This window comes from Paramisgurnus dabryanus, chromosome 23, assembly GCF_030506205.2.
Source record: "Paramisgurnus dabryanus chromosome 23, PD_genome_1.1, whole genome shotgun sequence".
In the NCBI taxonomy this organism is placed as follows: domain Eukaryota; kingdom Metazoa; phylum Chordata; class Actinopteri; order Cypriniformes; family Cobitidae; genus Paramisgurnus; species Paramisgurnus dabryanus.
The window spans coordinates 26,017,803-26,032,678 of NC_133359.1; the positions used below are offsets into that span (position 1 = coordinate 26,017,803).

A 14,876-nucleotide genomic window follows, 5' to 3' on the forward strand; every position below is an offset into this window, starting at 1 on the left:
CAATGCAGTGAACCTTTCTAATTTTGTATATTTATTTTTACTGTAAAATCTGATTTTTCTGTTAAATCCCAATGTGTGTAATTTGTTTACAGAAAATAAAGGTGAATGTGTGAATTCGTTCACAGTTTACTTACATCGGAAAATACTGACCCAAGTATTGATTTTAGAAATGCTCCAAAGCGTCTTAAGAAAAACTATAAACATTCATTAATGTTGGGCATTCAGAACCGTTTGCTTTTTTCAGCCATATGTTACCCTTCCTACTGAAAAATGCAGCTAAGACCAGCCTAAACTGGTAGATGGTTTAGCTGGTTTAAGGTGGAAGTGGCTGGTTTAAGCTGTCCTCCCAGCCTGGCAAAGCTGGTCAAGCTGGTCTTCCAACCTGACCAGCTAAGTCCAGCAGCTAAGTGACCAAAACCAAGCTGGGAGACCAGCTAAAACCACAACATCTTGTGCTGGTCTTAGCTTGATTTTTTAGTAGGGATTGTTCAGACGTGTAGTGTCTGTGCTAACGCTGTAGGTCAGACATGCGTCACAAGCAATAACTGTGTGAATACCAGCAATGAGCTCAGAGTTACATTAGCTGGGTTTTAATGTTTGCTACGTCAGTATTTATTTAGCAAATGTGTTTCCATCTCCCATTATCCCAGTCAAAAACCACCTCAAGCAAGCATAAAAACGATTTGATTCAAAATTTGGCATTTCCATCACTCGTTTTTGATGCGAAACTTCAGAATGTGCATAAAATCATGGTGATGGAAAATGCTTCTTTGACTTGTGATCAAAAAAATATAGGTAAACATTACTTATGTTAATGTACTTAAACATTGAATACAATGGATTATAAACTTTAATGTTTGGATTAATTATTAACCAAATTTTTCAGTACTCTTAACTTGTCGGGTATTACAGTGAGTGAGTAAAGTCAATGTGCAGTTTATAGTCTATACATGTTTGATTTACCAGTAAAGCTTATACAAAATAAATATTATTTATCATTTTGATCATGATATTGCATGAGATCATTTATAGTTGTGGACCGATTCTTCAAGTGATGGCATTTGCATATACACACTGTATGCGGGCAGGGTGTTTTCTGAGTCATCCTTAGACAATGCACATAAGGTTGGGAGTTTGTTGCCAATGATGTTTTCAGTTGTTCTTTCTGGATGGCCTTTTGGTCGAGATGTCATAGTCAGAAGATATGGATAGATTTTGTTTTGCCCCATTCAATGCATTCAACTTTTCACCAGTGATATCAGGCACAGGAAGTTTGGCACAATGGACAGGATGCAGATGCAATGTTTTTCTAGTACTTTTCTAGTCTTTTTTGACACTGTGTGCCACATGTAGCCCTCTCTGATGCTTTAAAACAATATTGAAAAAGATACCATCTAACTAAGCCTTGCATTGATGATTATCAAAGTCTCAATCAATTTCAAAACAGTTTATTTTTAAATAAATATATATTTGTCATTTAGTTAATGTTTTTATATGCAATATATTTTAGGTAGGCTATCTATTTTACCTACACAAAGTCAGAATGTTCATAAACTTTCATCGGAATCGGATAGCTCCGCCCACTTTTCTGCCAATCACCGTTAATGGCCACGTCTCCAAGGGTTTCTTAACATCAAGCCAGGGACAAGTTTACTGCAGACGACCTCAAACCCTCAAAACACACGGGACTGATCCGAGGTAAGACAAATTTTAGGAACACCCCTGCAGACATATTTCAGATGATAACTCTTTTAAGGACGTGTTTTGATAGGCTGATGACCGCGGAGAAGTTTCCTCTAGTTTATACGCGTGTAAATCCCGATAAGTTAGGTTTCAAATGTTACGCCTTCATCTTAATGGATATTAAACGAAGCTCGACTCTCGTTGAAAAATAGGTACGTATTTCAAATTGGTTGATCGTCTATAACCATTTGTTTGTTTTTATTAAGGGTATGATGAGTTGATATCAAACCATAATGATTTTCGTAACGTTATACTGTAACTTTACTACAGTAACATTATAGGAAATAATGCCAGATGCGTTTTCTAAAATCGTACCAGGCAAAAAATGCGATTGTTTATCGTTGTCTATGTCTATGTAGTCCGCTCTTTTGGGATTTTGAGAAATAGTTACTCAAAACATCCTTGAAGTAAACAGACTTTTATTAAATGTGTATTATTTTTTACCTACCTACGTTTAGTATTTGTACAGGTAACTTACATATAACAGCACACATAGAGGTAAATCCGATCATGTTACTCATTTTTCACAGCACATTCCCCACCTGTTCAACAGTTACAGGTGTCCCGCACTCTTAAAGACACATTTCTCTTTAATAAAATTACACGAGCTTCTCTTTAATATACGGTAGATGGACCCATACTTATATTCATCCAGTCTTTACTGTTACTGTATAGCTCTCAAAAAGTATTCACATGCATGTGTTTTATTCATAAAATAAACAATTAAGTCAAACAAAGGCTGATGTCAAAACTGCGCCAGTGGCTACACAAACATTTAAAGAGTAACTAAACCCCAAACCAACTTTTTTTAGTTAATGATCTGTAAGAATGATGCTTTATTAGTGCTGTTCATTGATTTTAGTAAGTTTTTTGACATTTGGATATAAAGTGTTTCAATACTACAATATATGGTGTAAAAACGTCTGAGTGCTGCCCTCTTGAGGTTGAACGGTGGCTACTGCAGTTGAATTTTCCTATTGGATGTTGGGTCCAAGAAATGACTCGTGACGTAAGCAGGTTCAAGCTCACCACGCCCTTGTTACGATCTCACCACACAATTAGTTCGTCCCCCCTATCTCCGTTGGGATCTGCCCACTTTTTCTGCATTTTTCAAATATTGCAGTGGGTGGAGTCAGGCTCTGACCAGGGGTTTAGTTACGCTTTAAGGAATTACCTGAATTATCTTTATCTAAAGATAGAGAAAATGATATATGAGATTAGGAAGATCTTCAAGATATAAGTAATAAATAAAGACTTAATTTCTTTCTTGAGTACACTGGCAGGTTTGACATCAGCCTGTGTTTTGCCATTAAATAAACTTAGTGTACCTATTTCATTGCTAACAAAACAACATTATTTTGTGTATTTGGTGTAATACAATGTGTCTGTGTTGTTTATGGTTAAAAAAATAATATTTTCCAAGTACTGTACATTTTTGTAACTTTCCTCAAAAGCATTGATTTTATACAAAACTCACTGATCTGAAAAGCGCTGTGTCCCTGATTGGCCAGCTAATCATACGTTGTGATTGGCCTGAATACCTCTGACGTCAGCCGGAAATGTGACACTCCTTACCATGTTTGAAAGATTCGCTCACAATGCAATGCTAACAGGAGTTACCGTACGGTCTGTGAGTCAGAAGCTAGAGGAATTATGATAATGACTGTCGTGTCCACGCCAACAAGGCCAGGAAGTAAACTGTTGTCTACAATCCGTGTGTTGGTTGTAGTCCAAGAAAAGAGATTTACTTCGAAGATGAAATGTCGCGTCATTGTTTACTTCGGAGGTTACTAATACACATTTACACACCAAAGGAAATGTAAAATCGTGAATCGGAAAATAGTTGATCTTTAATTGTTCATTCTGAATTGAAATGGCTTCTGAAATGTAAAAGAAAGGGAATTCGTCCACCGTGAATTGATTGGATCGTTTGAAGCTGGAACATGTTGCTAGTTGCTAAAGGTTTTGATCTTTTTAAGGACCCCACCCACCTGCCATACCCGGTGACCAAAAGTAAAGATATATTGTTTTGAGGAGGGGAGGAGATTGTGTATATATGTGATTTTAAAATGTTTGTGTTTATTAACCCTTAACTTTCACTTCATCACGCAGCTATTCCCGTTAGAGGTAAAAAAATTAAGTTAGTTCATTAATAATCTGTTATGTGTTCATTTTCTGTCATAGTTTTTTCAAAATTAAAATTTTATTTATTTGAGTGTTTTAAATAAAAAAAAATATTTTCATCACAACGTTTAATTTCTCCGCCCCTAATTTAATCAAATAATTAAACTGACAGTAATATTATCACCTTATGCACTTTACTTGTAATTCGTTACCCCAACACTGCAGGCCAGTGCCGATCAAGATGGCAAATAGAGGCGCGACAACCACCGCTATATAATGAGGCATCTCAGTGACATAACTCCGAATCTTTTGACTGAACGATACAGTACGACTGATCTCAGATGTGATATGGCAGCTTACACAATAGGTAGGTTAACATGCAACCAAATAATCAGTTTGTAATTGTATTGATGGCTCAATCGTATTGAAAAGCCTGCATGTAAACACCTTAATCAATACGATTGAGGTTGATCGGATGCAAATGTGGATCATATCGAAGGGTTTGATGTACTCCGATCTGTGATCCGATCATCAGGAGAAGTAGCCTGGTTAGCCAGACCTACATCAAGATGTAAGGTCTGGCAACTCTTCACACAAACGGCTCAATGCAAGGGGCGGGATATAAGGTTGTCCCTCAAAATGCCTCTGCACGCAATAGGATAGCGCTATGACCAATCAGAGCAACGAAGAAGGTGACGTAGTTACCGTAACCAGTCGGCAAAACTCCAAACACATCTTTCTTGCTTAAAAAGGACTTCAGTAGGGTTATTTGCTCTTCTCTCAAAGAAAAACATAAGTCTAAGTCCTCCAGAGTCGCGGCCAAAGCCGCTTCAAAAGAAAGCTGTTCGCCAGCAGCAGCAGCCATTCTTTGTTTTCAAGTAGGAACCGTTGCAGCTCTGTCGTCATCATGTTAAGCCCGCCCCACAGACGCTACACACGATGTGATTGGCCTGACCAAATTTTGGTTTTTGGAGCTGTTAAGTGTATTGTGAGTGCCTAGACTAAACCCTGGCAGCAAATATATTTTGCGGCCGCTAGGGTGCGTCTAGATTTCTAGGCTACAGGAGAAGAGTACTCATGTAAACGCGTGAATCGTAGTATTCTTGAATCGGATGCCAAAATACATTGTGCACATGCGCAGAACATTTGTGCTCAAGTTCACGTCTTATTAATACCTCTTATATCACATGATTCTCATCAAAGAAACACGCCATTGCCTTGCTATTGCATCACCCATTATTTGGGTAAAATTAATGGGGTCACGCACTGTACACGCAATGTACATTCTGCAACGTTTATGTGTACTTTTAAAACATTAGGCAACATAAAGCAATAAAATACCATTGTGCTTTTTGAAAAGTGTGTTTTCATCACCTATATCTGAAAACTTCTTAAGAACAACTTTCTCCAACTCCGTTTTGACTTTTATCAGGAGATAAAGCTTGTACATGACGAGAGATGCTGTCCGCAGGGTGGCGTTGCCAAGTCCTCTGCTTTTTTGAGTTTAGATTTGGGCTAGGTATAAACTGTTTCCACCAGTTGTTTATTTCTGCGGGTTAAAGATGAAAGGATTTTGTTCATTAGTTATGGATATTTGGGCTGTGGACAGTCATTGGGATGCTTTTGGTCTAGGTTTGAATGTCCATTTGGGATGGTTCTGATACGAGAATCTGGTAGAGCTGGTTAAAAAAATTGCCTGCGATTCTCATGCGTGTTTCATCAACTGGTTCGGTGATTAGCAGTAAATGGCCATCACCTGCTTTCAGATGGAGCGGCATTTACTACAAAGAGCCATATTTCACACAGATGCTAGGCAAAATCCGGTTCATAATGGGGGGGGGGGGGGGTCGTTTCGCCTTTTGATATTGTATGTGATTTGTACGCTGTGATTTTATTTAATCTCCCATAGGTTCAACTTCTGATAAGATATTGAGTGAACTGTTTTCAAAAAGGAACATCTCTGGTTACTATCCTGACCTCCCGTTCATTCAGAAACGGGAACAAGACATTGGCTATGTTTACATGCACAAAACTTTGTCAATCCGACTGATTTTAATTTGAAGGTTATGACTATACAGTTTACATGTACATTATATAGAATCCGACCCGAACGTCAAGTGCACAGCCAGGGTTGCCAGATTCTAGAGCTGCACACACATTTATGCGGTTTCACCTCATTCAACTGATTCTAAATTATCATTGAAATGCGCAGGCATTTTTTAACCATTTAACCTCCCTCCTATTTCCGGTGATATTAGTATCACTGGGTTTGTCACACGACAATTAACCTGTGGGAAGTTTTCCTCACTGTCACATCTCTGGAAGAAAACAATACTGTTGTGTTCCACAAGAAAAGCTGTTGTTTGTACTTTATCTTTAGTTTTAATGTGACGTGTCTCGCACTATAAAAAGTGAAAGTTGGATTAAAGCAACACCAAAGAGTGTATTTGAAAAAGCTCTGTGTCCCTGATTGGCCAGCTAATCTGTATGTTGTAATTGGCCTGAATACCTAGTCCGAATTGGGAGGAATTATGATAATGAAAATTATGATAACTGTTGCCTACAATTCGTGTGTTTGTTGTAGTCCAAGAAAAGAGATTTAAGTTGGAGACGATAACTTGCATCATTGTTTACTTTAGGGTTTGTACCTTTTGCATATCATTAACATGTACAAATACACACCTTCACACAAAAGGTGCTCTTTAATATTTTTCAGTTAGTGTATTTGTCTTTACAGTGGTATAATGTTGTTAAACACTAACTTACACACAGCACAAGGAATATATGCGAAGATGGACATTTTGACATTATTTTGTGTGCACGATTGAAGAAATGATCTGTGAATGTTCTGGAAGAATGCAAGTACATGCAGGGGGTTTGGCCTAAATGGCCCTTCAGTAAGCAATGTGCTGTGTGCTTGTGACTGAGGAATGTGCAGGGTAGAAATTCAACTGAAATCGCATTAAATCTTGTTTTATTAAACAACATTATGCTGCAAGATTTTAGTAAACTACATTTAAGGTCCCTGTTATAGGCAACTCTGCAATTTCCCATATATTCCTACTTAATTCCCATGGAAAGTTCCTGGGATGTAGCATTTTATAAATCTTTTTTGCATCTTATAAATCATTATGTACAGACATGCAGATAAGTACAGAATAAACACAACAAGCAAGATATCATGTTTTATTTCCATTGAATACATTTTGTGTTTATATGTGGATTTGCTGAATGTTAACAAGTAGTTTCCATCACTTGCATTGACCAGATTTATGTACATCGATTTGAAAATGCAGATTCAAAAACAATATATACATATTTGTGAATTTTTTTAAATGTATTTGGTGAGATGCATTTGTGTGAGCATTCGGGGAAATATTTGTGCTTTCGCTTGTGTTTTTATTAACTGCATTTTGAATTTACGAATCTGATTTTGTGAATGTGAATTGTGCTGTGTGTTTATGAATTATGTTTTGAAAATGAATTGCATTTGTGCCCATTCTGGTCTCATACGTTTGTGCGTGTGTGTGTGCGCTCCCTTGTCTTTGTTTGTTTGGCCTATATTTGCCAAATTCTTTCCATCACTGATAAATTGCTGGCAATAAGATTTATTGTAAATTGTTGCCAGTTTTATTGTACAGTGCATCTTATGTTTTCCATAATAAAAGTGTTATCAGCTCTGAAGTTACTTGGAAGATTTAGCATTTCTTTTTGCATATTTCTCTTTTAAGGTACAAAATAATAATAATAAAAATCTTCAATACACAATGTGTATTGTTTACTATATTATCTATAGTAAATGTAAACTTTAATGCAGTTTATATGAATTGAAAATGATTGGAGTAGTAACTCCTTGAAGTCAGCCTGTGTAGGTCACTGCCATCTGGTGGCTCTGTTGTTGTAGTGTGTATTGTCTGTGTGTGTGCTCCCTTTGTTTGTTTGCCATATATTTGCCAAAGTCTTTCCATCACTGATAAATTGCTGCCAGTAGATGTTTTGTTGTACCGTGCATATTATGTTATTTATGATCTTACAAGGTGTTATCAGCTCTGAAGTTAGACTGTTTTTTATTTTTTCAAATCAGACCCAGGCCACTTTCATATGTGGTCCTAAATCAAATACATATCTGATGTATTGCAGTGCGATTTCAATTTGAATGGCCATTTAGCATTTAAAGGTGCAGTGTTTAATTTCTAGAAGAATCTCTTGACAGAAATGCTAAGTAATATACAAAACTATATTGTCAGGGGTGTGTAAAGACCTTTTATAATGAACTGTTATGTTTTTATTATCTTAGAATGAGACGTTATTATCTACATACCGAGGTTCCCCTTACATGGAAGTCGCCATTTTGTGCCGCCATGTTTCTACAGATCCCTCAACAGATAAACGGACAAAGTTGTCTCCGACGATGACATGTTTGTTGATGGTGGCTACTGTAGTTTCTCTATAGGTGTGTTCGACATCAGCTGCGGCTGGATGTAACCGATCAGCGAGATTAGCCGCGTGCAGGCGGGGAGGAGCTGAAAACGGAGACGTGAAGTCGGACGCGCTGTGCTTCTGGTAGTTTGCGGCATTTACGTCAAGCATGGCTGATCACGTGTCGTTTGCTTGCTTAATCGCATTAAACATGATTTGTTAGATGTAAACTACATAAAAAGTGAATTATACTGTTTTGAATGTCTGTGTATGAGCATGAGTGGAACTGAAGAGGCTTACAGCATCTGTTTTTACAAGAATAAAGTTCAAAATAAGCATATATTATTTAAATACCAATGTTGTGGGGTCTACGTTTTTTTATCCATTTTATTTTGATGAAGATGAGACAATATAACATCGCGACTACATGAAAACAGCTTTAACTGTTATAAAAATACAGATTTGTGAGCATTTGTGGAACTGAGGGGGTGAAAATACACACGAAACACACGAGCTGGTTGTCATGTGGTGAATCCGACCAATCTTGAAACAGCTGTGTCGTCATTACAGAACGTGCAGCTCCTCTTCGCGAACTGCGCTGGCTAACTCAGGCGGCTGATCTCGAATCGCTCTCGCGGTACTTAAAAACCACATGACAGAGTCACGTGCCTGCAGCGCCAGTTTAAGTCGGACAAAGTTACTAACCGGAATGCACTGCTTCAAGTCAGCCGCCGATCGGTCTGCGCAGCGCCGCATGAAGTCGAACACACCTTATGCGTTTCAAAAGCGAGAGGTGATCCGTGAACTGAGCCATTGGTTGCAATTCGCAACCTCACCACTAGATGCCCCTAAAATTTACACACTGCACATTTAATCCGACTTTTACAAGCATTATCCAGGCCCAAACACAATGTAGTGCCCTAGGGGTGACCACATTTGATTCAAAATATTTTAAGTCTTGTCGTTCAGTTCTCCAGACAAACTTCTTACTAGGAGCACTGTAGCCCCTGTCTAAACATTTTAGGAGTGCAAGATGAAAATTTAGGGGTTCACCTATTTTTGCAATGCAAAAACTCAATGAACAACAATAGATACAACATATCTGCAAAATATAGATGATTTTTAAATTTAAATGTATTGCCGTTTAATAAACAGTCAGACCTGATTGGGTCTCCAGAGCACAACCCATACTGTCGTCATTAACACAACGTCTCGTTCCCTCCATCAGGGAACCGTGGTTGCATACGTAACCGAGACGTTCTTCGGCTCTCTTTATCTCATTTCGCTTTGCGCATTCCATTTTTTTTCACGGGTGCCCGCACATGTGGCTCAAAAACTATCCATTTGGTTGCAGTCTGGAACCCTTGGTGCCCCCCATTGCCTGGTGCCACAGGGCACTCGCCCAATCCCGTCTATGGAAAATTCGCCCCTGGCATCATCACATTTATACTTTTGCGTCGTCGTCCGTGTCGACGTGCAAACACACACGCAGACCGCTGGTAGGCAGTAACCACGCGTGTAACCACAGTAGCAGTGCAAACGTCAAGGAAGAAGAAGCTTAACAAGTTAACCCACAAACGAAGAAGAAACAGCAACTTGTTGTGTATAATTTGAGAAGACCAGCAATGATGGAAGTAAATAAACAGCGACTTTTGATGCAGTTTCAGATAAATCACTCCTCAACTTGGCCATTCTTTGTTTTCAACCTGACGGGAGGGGTTCTGGTGGACCAATCACAGCGCTTGCGGCCCGCATAGATCTGACGCGCTGTTAAAATTTTTGCGAGATGCGCGTCAGGCTACGCAGAGCTACGCACAGGCTACGGATAGCCTACGGGTAGCTACAGCGTAGAACCTACGCACGACTATAAATCGGGCTTAAGCCTCGGTAACTGCTTGAGACAATCCATCAAATGCATTAAAATGTCCGTCGTTGTGACATTCTTTTTCAGATTTTATTGAAATGACGTCCGGTTTTCTGTCAAACAAAAGCCCTTTATATACACACGTTACAGAAAACACACGGATAAAGTGTTCAGGATTTGTCCCTGGATCATTTGATTTCGGTTCATTCACGCTGCCAGTGATTTCCTGAAGTCTGCGTTGGCGTTCACACGCATCCCATAAAGATCCTGTTAAGACACGTGACATGAAATGTAATCATAAATGAATGTAAAAGTAGTGCAGGTGGTCTTCCTGACCTTATATAAAATGAATTTACATGTACACACCAGGATCATTGAAGTAAACTTGTGAAAAGTAAATCATCTTTGAATTCCAAAAAGGTGGATTAAAAGACTGCTAAACAACATTTATAATGACCTTAAAATAATCGAAAATTCGTAAATGATCATATTTTATTCTGTTTTTTATCTCTCAGGTGAAAAAACTTCACAATATGATGCGCTGCAGAGTGCAAAAGCCGCCTATGATGGGCTTTCTGCTGATTCAAGCCGTTGCTATGGTTCTTCTTGTCGGTTGGTACAACCGTCTACCATCCCAAAACACAAGCCAAGCTGAGGGCAGGGTGCAAGTTCTCCTGTTGTCATCTTGGAGATCTGGTTCCTCTTTCCTGGGCCAGGCGTTCAGTCAGCATCCAGACGTCTTCTATTTAATGGAGCCAGGCTGGCACGTCTGGACGTCTATAAAGAAAGCCGGTGCGCGTAGCTTGCGGATGGCAGTGCGTGATGTCTTGCGCAGCATCTTTCATTGCGACATGTCTGTAATGGATTCTTACATGCCACAGGAGCGAAACGTCTCGAACCTCTTTATGTGGAGCCACAGTCGCGCACTCTGCTCTCCCCCGGCGTGTCCTTTTACACCTCGCGGTGAAATGAGCAACGAACCAGAATGCAAGAAGCACTGCAACACGCGTGGATTGAAATTAGCAGAGACGGCGTGTCGGACTTACAGCCACGTTGTGTTAAAAGAGGTGCGCTTCTATGAGTTGGAGTCTCTTTATCCGCTCCTGCGGGACCCCGAACTTGACCTGCGGATCATCCATCTGGTTCGTGACCCCCGAGCTGTGTTTCGATCGAGGGAGCAGTCGTCCAAAGCCCTGGCAAGTGATACGGCCATAGTGCTAGAGCACGCCAACGTCTTGGAACAAGACCAGCAGTACAACGTCATGCAAGAGGTTTGCCGAAGTCACGTGCAAATTTATGAGACGGCCATGTTCAAGCCGCCAGATTTCTTGCGGGGTCGCTACAAAATGGTGCGTTTTGAAGATCTGGTACGTGACACGCTTGCGGAGATCGAGTCCATTTACCAGTTCGTCGGACTCCAGGAGACCGAAATGTTGGAGGAATGGATCTACCGCATCACTCACGGTAAAGGCAAAGGAGCAAAAAGTGACGCCTTCAAAATCACTTCGCGAAACGCGGAGGATGTCTCCTTGGCTTGGCGGACCACCTTACCGTTTGAGAAAGTCCAGCGCATCCAAGAGGTGTGCAAAAGAGCCATGTCCATGCTCGGATATAACGCCGTGGATAGTGAGACAGAGCAAAAAATGCTGGATTTGGACCTGTTGAAGCCACAGAAAGGCTACCAGTTTGATTGGCTGCCCTCTAAAACCACAACCACTAATGTATAGAGCCGCACGAGTGATTGATATTAAATGTTTGAAGTTTGTGTTCATCAGTTTGGTTCTTACGCTTCAGTGTAAAAACTTCACAACAAAATCGACTTTAGAGTGGGGGTACATCTGTTAAAAAAGACAATAGACCTGAAGCTACTGAAGCTAGTTTTCTATTTGTTTTATTTTGGAAGAAATTATAGTGAATTTATCAACTTTTTAATATGTTTTTGTTTACAAAGTCATTTTGCTGTTATTGTGTGTGCTTGTCAAAAATGTTTTTGTTTCTCTTTTTCTTTCATGATAAAACACAACTGAACTACATTTCCCATCCTACAACAAATGTCACTCCAACTGTATTTACCACAAACTGCGACAGCATTAAGATGAATGTTAGCGTCCTTATGTGTCTACACTACTGTCAAAAATTCTAAATCCCTTAACAATTTCTCACAATCTTTAAGACCTGTTTGATGTGATGGTGTTTGACTACATGTTTAATTTAAGTTTGAAAGACAACAATATGGCTTGGGCTAAATGATTAAAAAGTATCAAATTATAACTTCACTTAAATACAATGCATGTTTGCAAATTCAAAGTTTGGCTACTTTGACCACATTTGTGTTATTCCAAAAAATTTTTGAGATGAGAAACTAATATTCAGAATAGCTTCACATGACACCCTAAACACATATTTTGACATGACTGGCCACATGCGACACTCTGAACACACATTTTGACATGACTGGCCACATGCGACACTCTGAACACACATTTTGACATGACGGGGCCACACACGCGACGCACCGAACGCGCATTTTGACATGACTGGCCACAGGCGACACTCTGAACACACATTTTGACATGACGGGGCCACACACGCGACGCACCGAACACGCATTTTGACATGACGGGCCACATGCGACACTCTGAACACACATTTTGACATGACGGGGCCACACACGTGACGCACCGAACACGCATTTTGACATGACGGGCCACATGCGACACTCTGAACACACATTTTGACATGACGGGGCCACACGCGCGACGCACCGAACGCGCATTTTGACATGACTGGCCACATGCGACACTCTGAACACACATTTTGACATGACGGGGCCACACACGCGACGCACCGAACGCGCATTTTGACATGACTGGCCACAGGCGACACTCTGAACACACATTTTGACATGACGGGGCCACACACGCGACGCACCGAACACGCATTTTGACATGACGGGCCACATGCGACACTCTGAACACACATTTTGACATGACGGGGCCACACACGTGACGCACCGAACACGCATTTTGACATGACTGGTCACATGCGACACTCTGAACACACATTTTGACATGATGGGGCCACACACGCGACGCACCGAACACGCATTTTGACATGACGGGCCACATGCGACACTCTGAACACACATTTTGACATGACGGGGCCACACACGCGTGGCACCGAACACGCATTTTGACATGACTGGCCACATGCGACACTCTGAACACACATTATGACATGACGGGCCACACATACGGCACTCCAAACACGCATTTTGGCATAACAAGCCACACATTTGACAAGTTTGGCTACTTTGAACACATTTGTGCTATTCCATAATTTGAATGAGTTGAAATAGTATTTTGACATAATGCACATAGTTTCACACGATGCACCGAACACACATTTTGACAGGACGGGCCACACACGAGACGCACCGAACACGCATTTTGACACGCCAAGACACACTGAACACGCATTTTGACACGCCGAGACACACACGAGACGCACCAAACAAACAAGCCACACGGCACTCTGACCACACATTTGACAAGTTTGGCTAGTGTGAACACATTTGTGTTATTCCATAATTTTAATGAGATGAAATCGTATTTTGTATAGTATTTTGACATGATGCACATAGTTTCACATGACGCACCGAACACACATTTTGACACAACGGGCCACACAAGACGCACCGAACACACATTTTGACATGACGGGCCCCACACGCATTTTGACACGCCAAGACACACTGAACACGCATTTTAACATGACGGGCCACACCCGAGATGCACCGAACACATATTTTGAATTCCCGTAGTAGTAGCAATGTTTTGACCAGCACTGTCTATTTGAAAGTATGTATAGATTTTTGATATGTGTTAATACAACTTGATTTATTTTGTTTAACTTGATTTGTTCTGAATCTCACTGGATTTAGAATTTAGACCTTACTCAGATGTGGACCAGTAAGGTTTCATCTACTGTTTAATGAAACCTGTGAACTATATAAATGTGCAATTTCCCAAAATGAATACAACTAAATGAGTACTTTAAAAACTTTAGACTTGACTAATCCAGTCAGAGGTTAAAGTTTGCACTTGAGTGTTTCATTTCCACTGTTGTGTTTTCACATAGCCAAAATTTTAAGAAAGAATGGAGATGTGTTAAATTCTTGAATGTAATGGTAGGTTGCATGTTATCAGAATATACGGAGACTTACTTTAACGCTCCGTCTGGGCCCCAGATTCAAGACAAAGCTAAACATTGTAACATGCAGTGACATTGTAAACATTTACCCTTCTTTATTCTAGCTAGACAATGCACAGTATGTATGTATGTATGTATGTATAGAGAGAGAGAGCATGAAGCAAATGTGTACAAATACTAGAATCAACTGTAATTGTTTTATATGTCGAAAAATCTTATCCACGGTACATATCGAAGCATCAGAAATTATGCTTGGTTTCAGCCATAGTCTTAAAGTTTAGACTACTTTCATGTTACATTTTGTATGTTTGGTGAATAGAGATGTGTAAATGCATCTTATCTAAACGTATCCAAGTATTTAAACTGTGATCATTAAAACCTCTTTTGTGTTCATAGCATACATACAAAAAAACAACTGTGATTTTTATTTTATGTTTTACTATTAAACAATAAAAAGAACCACCACATAAATTATAAAAAAATACAACGGCCCCAAATAGTATTTATATGCTTA

The 14,876-nt window shown here is 39.8% G+C and overlaps 1 protein-coding gene across 3 annotated transcripts; it reads left to right on the plus strand.

The window, feature by feature from the left end:
- The first annotated feature begins 1,608 nt into the window (after nucleotides 1-1,608).
- Nucleotides 1,609-14,876, plus strand: chst6 (carbohydrate sulfotransferase 6). 3 transcript variants are annotated; one of them, XM_065291241.2, is made up of 2 exons: nucleotides 1,609-1,698; nucleotides 10,666-14,872. In XM_065291241.2, the coding sequence occupies exon 2, from the start codon at nucleotides 10,684-10,686 to the stop codon at nucleotides 11,875-11,877; it is 1,194 nt and encodes a 397-aa protein (XP_065147313.1). In that variant the 5' UTR covers nucleotides 1,609-1,698; nucleotides 10,666-10,683; the 3' UTR covers nucleotides 11,878-14,872. The 3 variants fall into 3 exon arrangements, with proteins under 3 accessions (XP_065147313.1, XP_065147314.1, XP_065147315.1); XM_065291242.2 differs by lacking the exon at nucleotides 1,609-1,698 and adding an exon at nucleotides 1,748-1,895 and having other exon boundaries at nucleotides 10,666-14,876; XM_065291243.2 differs by lacking the exon at nucleotides 1,609-1,698 and adding an exon at nucleotides 4,031-4,234 and having other exon boundaries at nucleotides 10,666-14,876.

What these genes read in the sequence shown, in the direction of transcription:
- chst6 (XM_065291241.2), top strand. Translation starts at nt 10,684, where the DNA reads ATGATGCGCTGCAGAGTGCAAAAGCCGCCTATGATGGGCTTTCTGCTG.